Here is a 7,735-nt window from a genome sequence, read left to right on the forward strand (position 1 = left end):
CTACCACAATGTTTCCAAAAGATTTCAATCATTATTTTAGCGTGGCATTTTCCTTTTAGCAATCATGGTTACGTTCATTACTTTTAGGGCATTTCTTTTAAAGTGATTAGTAATCTACAAGTGAGGAAAGTCCATTTTTTAGCATTCTGAAAAAAAAACCCAAATAGCTGACATACGTCCTTGGGATCTGCTGACACTAGTCAACAATCCCCACATTCAAAACAAGAAAACTTCAGCATATCAGAGCAATAACACTTCCTGTGCTGCTTAATGGCTTCTGCGTTCCATCATCAATTCCAGTTTTGTAGCCCTTTGTTAGAACTTGCCAACAAACCTTTAATGCCTAGAAAAAATGCTTATTACAGTGTTGCAAAATTGTCAGACCATGAGATTTATTTGATCACTGCTCTATCTTCTAGAATCAAGCCACAAAGAGCCCGTGTTTTCATTAAAGTAATGTGTGCTGTTTAGCATTCATTGTTGCACAGAGATTTATAATGCGATGCAAGTAAATTCTAAAAACCTCAAAACACGCTTTTGTAATCTAAACATTTTTGAGGGTTGAATAAAAATTTTTCAAGGTATGTGGGAGGAATGCTATTACTTTATCATCAACAACCAGCACTTCAAATTAAATACGATAAGAAAGGATAGAATAGATAAAAAAGCAAAAGCAATCCACCTTACAGCCCTTCCATACTTGCCTGAAGAAAAAATGTTCTCTCGTCTACAAAAACATGCATAAGTGAAAATTATTGCTAGCAACCTAACGAAGATAGCTCTCTTCCTACTCTTTAAATATTTTATGACGAATTGATATCTCCTCTCATTTAAGGATGAATAATTCCCATTTGAAAATTTGGTTTTAAATGAATCTTTTAAAAAGAACTCAAAGTAAAATAAATTAACAGTGCAATTTTCAAAATGCAGCCTGCAGAATATTTGCTGGTAGTCCAAGAAGAGGTGGCTAGTCTCACAAGGCTGACTTTCTTCCTTATTTCCAGTAAATAATTTGCATTCAGAACAGCTAAAAATACACTTAGTTGTTTCCTAATATTACTTTTTCATTGGAGAATTGTGACAGTTTCCCTAGAAATCATATGCAACTGTAAATGGGAAACAAATGTCCATGTGATAGTGGATGCTGTAATTACAAAAGAATGGAACTGAAAGACTTTGTAGCAGGTAACATTTATGCAAGACAAAAGACTGCTAGCCTGCAAGTGATCCAAAAGTCATAGATACTTGGGCTAATATAGTGTCTTTGAACTGAATCAGTCTTTCTGCTTTTTCATATTCCTGCTGAAGATCACAATAGAAAATGTTATTCTCATATAGAACTGATTTGGCTGTTGAAGAATTATTAGCTATTTTCTCAGCATAAAAAACGTAAGCACCTCTACTGAATTTTTTTTCAGAATCTACTGCACAGTTTCATACAGTTTTAGTGGTCTATAACTCATGGCAAAATCAGGGTATAATTTGAATTTAGTAACATCCCAGAGAATGGTATGCAAGAAGAGTGAAAATGCTACTACTGTTATCAATGTAAGCCATTATAGCCACGAGTAGATGCTTACCTTTGTGACTACTCTGTATGTAATACATGTTTCAATGGCTGTAATGTGGCTTTCAGGATCATCGACTGTAATGAAGAGATCTCTTAATTCTGGTTCATCTTCAAATTTATACTGGTTTATCATTGATGAGGGGGATATTGGCATTGAAGGACTGAATGAGTTTACCTCAGCCAGTGATGTATCCTACAGATAAGACATGCGAACATCCATATCAATACATCTTTATATACAAACAAACACACACATGCAAACACATATGTCTCAGACACTAAAATGGCAAGCTTTTAAATAGTCTGGTAAAACAGATAAGACATAGAGCAGATGAAAGAATTATATAGTACATGGCAAATCTATTATCCTTTTCAGTATTTGCTTCAGTGAGGATGTAAGAAATTAGAATGAGATTGATCTTAAAACTGATGAAAGAGCAAAATGTTACCATTTGACAAGAATGTTATGCATAGCTAGAAAGAGAACTTGCCTATGAATGCTAAAATTAGTTATGAATCCAATCCAGTGACTATGTAGGATACTTACCAGCTTTATTAAAATTGTTAGAAGCCAGTTACTCAGGACTTATGAAGTTTGAATTATCTCTAATAACCTGAACAAGGTGGATAAAAAATGATGACTTTAAAAGAAAACAAGACAAAATCCAAATGAGAATTTTTATTGGAATTGGATATTTCAGTTTGCATACATTTTAAAATAAAGTTTGAAATGGAAAACTTTTACAGAGACATAAATTTAATCTTTTTAAGAAGAAAAACAGTAAGTAAGGATGCAGTACAAATTTGTTGCTTAATTTCTAAAAAAAAGTCAAACCACTGCTTAGCTGAACTGGAAAACCACTTTTTGATAGCATCAACCACTTCCACCACAGCTCTCTAAGAATATGCCCCCATAGCAGCTGCTTCTGCTCAGTGCGTTCAGTGGTGATCACTCAAATGCTGAGAAACTGAGTGGAAATTAGAAACAGGGAAAACTCTAATTTTCTTCCTTAGGTGCAAGTCTGGATGAGATCTACTAATCTAAAATCTTGAAGGATACGGTGCCTAGGAAAATAAATTAAATTCACTAACACCATAAAAGAACATAATAAATGAATAAATCACTAAAAATAATAAATTTGGGCAATTAAAATCGATCACTATGTTTTAAATATCAAACATTTTACACACTTCTAATATATCCAATGCAATGTAGTATTTTCATAACAAACTTTAAAATTAATCTGTTTTCTAGAAGTTTTCTAGAAGGGTAGTTAGGCTACACTAACTACCAAGTGGCAAAGAGCTGCCTTTCCGGTGCCTCATTAACTACGGAGCAAGGAGAAAAGGGATGTTGCTAAAGAGAAAACTGCTCCAATGGCAGAAGTGGAAATGTGGGAGTCCACAGAAACTAGAGACACCAGCATCATCCCGAGGCTGATCTCGTGGGAGGGAAGAGCACACCACCGCAGTGCTGCTGAGCTTGGTGAGAGTTGCTTTTTTTCCTTTGAATTCAGCTGGATCAAAATTTTCTCTGGAACATGTTCTCCTCTCTTGTTCTTTTCCTGCCTTAAACCTCATTGCCTACTGCCATCCCTCTCCTTTGGATTTATCAATGTACTCCCACAAATACAGAGTAGGAATTTATATTGAGAATTATGCAAGGGAAGCACTGATGTACCAGTTCTCCTCCCATTGCTTAGGTGCAGTTCTTTGAACAGGGAGACAAAAGCAGGATGGAAGACTAAAGGCAATGCTTTAAATATTATATAGCTGCTTACTTGTACAGCTGTAGGTCATCTTATTTTTACTCAGTGTGTTCCTATGCATGATTTCTATACTGGTATCCAGCCAGCACTGTCCTGAGTGGTGGGGGATTAATTAGAGAAGCTGTTTTCACTGCCCTCTAGCACTAGCTGGCCACGCTCCACGTGAAGAATGAGGACCGCTAGTTCAGAGCAGCCCATGCGATTCGAAGTGCTGAGACAACGGGAAATTTCCAGGGCAAGAAAAATGCATGTGAGCATGTAAGGGACTTGAATGGCTGTATAACTTGAGGAATAATGACTCTGCAAGGCCTAAATTGGATCAAGGTAAATGTGTTTCATATTTTCTCATTTTCCATGGGTCATTAATACCTTAATGTTTTGTTCCTCCTTCTAGGTTGCTACCAAAAATTGTTCCATACAGGCAGGTTTCTGAAAGTGTATTTATATGGAAGGGCTTATGAATATGTGGTTTGTGAAACGAAACATGGGCAAAAAAAATCCATAGAATAAGCATGTCTTCAGTTCTGTTGTAATACAGCTCTAGTGTTCATCTGCACATGAATGAATGCATGTGAGTTTTAAACAAGCATCTGTTTCTCTTTCTTTATCCTCATGATACTTCAGGTTTACTTCCAGCAGTTCTTGAAGTTCATGTGACATGTCTGATGCCATCACAGAAACACAGTCAAAAAAGATGATAATTTTCTATTTTCTATACAGCTGTAATTTTGTGGTTGGAACTATGTTTTTGTGTGCATACAGTTGAGGGCAGAAGGAGTTTTGTGGCATAGGAAAATCAGATGATTCTTCTAGCTCTTGGGTTGTAGAACCTTTTTTTAAAAAAACTTCTTTCCTCTTCATCCATGCAAAGAGAATCAAGGTCCTGTCCCAGATAATGATGCTTTCCCACACCTCCCCCAGCCCCACCTACCTGCAGTACCCCTTCTCCCTTCCAAGTCCTTTCACTACTGACAGCAGTCGGCAGAGCTATGTGTGGCGATCAGCAAATAGGTTCATGCATTTTGATTTACTGGCCAGGAGACCAAACAGATAGAAAATCAATGAGCTCCTGGCAGCATGAGGGCCTTGTTCTGGGTCTCCTTCCTCCAACACTTGCAGTTACCCTATCTCACTCTCACATTTGGCTGCAATGGGTCAGTAAGACTCCAAAATAAATAAGGGAAGGAAAACACTCATACAGCAGGAGCAGCCTCAAAGTAGGCTGAGCACACAGCTGAGCCTGCAGCTCTCCGTAGAAGACATTAAGCCCAGGGGTTTGCCTAAACACCACTCCTCCCTGCAGCATAGATCCTTGGCTCAGGGTTGCCTCTATACCTCATCCATCCATCCCTCCCAGCGAGGATCCAGAGCTTGCAATCTTCTGAGGTCAGGGATCCAAAGCGGCTCTGGAGATAAAGGATGTGGTGGCAGAATTTGTCTTATAAGAGAATAGCTTAGTTGTTGGAGCATTCTTCAAAGAAGCAAAGAGATTCAGGAAGACAGAATGGTTCCTTGGCCAAAAAATTCACTTATAAATCAGTCTTGGAAGAAAAACTGTTTTGGAAGAAAAATTAGCCTCTATGCAATTCTGAAGTGGCATGTACATCTTTTCCAGAAATACCATTAATTAAGTTTTCTGTAATTATGAAATGGAGACAAACACTGTAAAATAGAGTTTGAAAGAAGAGCTGCTAAAGATTTTAAGTATTAACCAAAGTGCTGACAGCTTTGTCAATGCTAGGTCACCGTATCAGTTAACAAGGAAGGCAAAGATTAAGTGAATGGGTATCATGATACATGTGGTACTCTAGACTTTGAAACTAATGGAAGAAAGCCAGTTGAAAACATTGTATTTGTGCGACTCATAACTCAGCCCCCAGAAGCTGTCTCTGCTAAAAAGACCTCAGAACTTTTTCCATGGTAACGGAAACTAGGATAAAGTGAAATGCATGTCACATCATGAAATGCTTTATCAGAGTTGCCAAAGAAGATGCTAGTCTGTAATATGTGAGATATGTCACAGGATACCGGGTCAATGGTTTATGACACTATCAGGTTAAATGTCTATGAATTTTCATAAAATAAAAGCCCTATGTTTACATCTTGAGTAATAACTTAGGGTATTGAGGATGACAATTTTTAAGAATCTCATTTTTCACCATTTTGGTAGCTAGTACATTTCATTCACTAAACTGAGAAAAATGAAGTCGACGTCAGTGTCGGGCACTGGGCACTGCACTGCCACTGCTGTCCCGCTTGGCCTGCCAAATGCTACACCACTACCTTAAAGACAGTGGCGTGAGAAACCCTATTAAGGTACAATTTAAAAACAAGGTGGTCCTGGAACAGTACGTTATGGAAAAATTGGTTTTACAAAATTTAGTCTGAAGAAGCTACATTTAGCCTGTCAGTTTCCCTTGAATATATAGAACAGGAACAAATGGGGTGTAATCCCAATCAACCTCACAGATTTTCATCAGCTCAAAAGATCAGCCCTCAAATTGCACCTGAAAGCAAACTGTGAATTCCTGGTCTATGTATAACCACTAAATGTAGATGTCCAATCTTTGGAAAGAATGCTGTATTTTCACATAGTATGACAAATTTTCTTCTTTGCAGGAATAAGTTATCGTGTGGCATGCATTAATAGTAGTTAAGATTTAATATAAGTCAGAAATATTTGGCATGAATCCAGGTAGCTGAAATTTAAAGATATAGATATTTGCCATATAGCAGCAGGAACTAGTATCAACTACACTTGTTTTTATTTTTTATTCCCAGGGAGCATTGCTATTGACAAGCAAGCAGCATAACTGTCGATATGCTGTATTGATAGGCAGATACCTGCATGCAGAACTGTCAGAGCTTACCTAGTAAAAGCAAAAGGATTCAAAGTAAGAAACAAAGAACTAAAATTATATTTTAGCACTACTTTTGCATGCAAGTTCAGTGAATCATTCAACTTTTTATGTCAAATCAAGACTGCTGCTTTTCTAGAAAATATGATTTAGCTAGACCCTAGTTATGCTTCAGAAAAACACAGATAATTTGGTGAAACTTAGCCTGACCTCTTGCATGTTACAGACCATTAAATCACCTAATAGTCCCTTCTGGACTTAAAATCCATGAATTTCACGAATTTTACTACAGTCAAAGTTTAAATGCATAACTCCTAAGAATGAAGCTCTTATTCCAATGTTTTTATTCATGCATACCTAAAAATGTATCTCATTTACAGAAATATAAAAAATACACAGTTAATTCATATGACAATCAGTCCTATTGAAAATATGTTTGCTGTCACATTTTCAAATAGGAAACATATCTGCTGTGTCCCTCCAGTGTCACACATCCTGTCACACAGCAGTTCAGAAGTCTCAGAAGGTGAGCAGGGCCTTAGCCCCCTATATATATTTTTTCCACCTTAGCTATTTGTACATCCTTATGTTATATTTTAGATGCTCCCTTGGTAAGGCCAATAGATCCATGACATACTCTCTTCTTTAATGGCTGAGAAGGCAAGAGGTAAGCCTTGTCTTAACCAAATTAGTAAAACATGAGAAACAATATACATGGTAGCCACAGCACACTTTGTTGGATTAATTAAAATCAGCAATATCAGCAGGACCGGCACCCACGTACCTAGCTAACTCTGTGTGCTTTCAGAATGTGGACCCTAATGTATTGTCAGTTACATTCGGTTTATTCCCTTCATCAAAATACCAGTGTTACCTTCTCAAATCTCCTACGTGAAGGTGCTAGACTTCCCTTCATCTTTTAAAAGAAAGCTCAAACTGAAACTTGGAAATGTTTATTTATATTTAAAAACAACTGCAATGACTAAGTACAACTGTTTATTTAATTTACAGATACATATATGGTACATGACAAATACAAGTGATGATAAGGTTACAGCGACTCCAGATTACTTGGCAAATTTAAGGTAAGAGCAGTTACGACTTGCACAGTTGCTCTGAAGGAGAAAACCCCCTTTCGTGCCCAGGGAGAAGTCACCCTGGGCTCCGCTGAGCGGGCCGGGCTGCCTGGGGGCGCGGGGCTGCCCGGGGCAGCGCTCGGCGGCGGCCGCGGGAGCCCCGGGTGACTTCTGGGGCAGAGGCCGACAGCCGGACCTGCCCTGCCCCGGCGCTGCGCTGTCCGGGCGCAGGGAGCGGAGGCTGCCCGGCCAAGCGCGGGGCAGGCGGGCAGAGGCCGGGCAGAGGCCGCGATCGCCGCCGCCACCCTGGGCGGTGCCGTCCCGTCCCGACCCGTCCCGTCCCCGGCTCGCCCGGCGCACGGCAGGGCAAACTGCCGGCGAGCGAGGGAGCGGCCAGCAGCCCGCCCGCCCCCGGCGCGGCCCGGCCCGACCCGACCCGACCCGGGGAGGGCGCTGCCGTAC

The 7,735-nt window shown here is 39.4% G+C and overlaps 1 protein-coding gene across 2 annotated transcripts in view; it reads right to left on the bottom strand.

Moving 5' to 3' along the window:
* The window catches only part of SNX7 (sorting nexin 7), a 31,058-nt gene that overhangs the window by 22,905 nt on the left and 418 nt on the right, over positions 1–7,735 (bottom strand). For both annotated transcript variants that reach the window (XM_075508296.1, XM_075508295.1), the window contains exon 2: positions 1,581–1,763. In XM_075508296.1, the coding sequence (XP_075364411.1) occupies positions 1,581–1,763 (183 nt within the window). The remainder of the gene's footprint in view (positions 1–1,580; positions 1,764–7,735) is intronic.

Source organism: Mycteria americana, chromosome 7 (assembly GCF_035582795.1).
Source record: "Mycteria americana isolate JAX WOST 10 ecotype Jacksonville Zoo and Gardens chromosome 7, USCA_MyAme_1.0, whole genome shotgun sequence".
In the NCBI taxonomy this organism is placed as follows: domain Eukaryota; kingdom Metazoa; phylum Chordata; class Aves; order Ciconiiformes; family Ciconiidae; genus Mycteria; species Mycteria americana.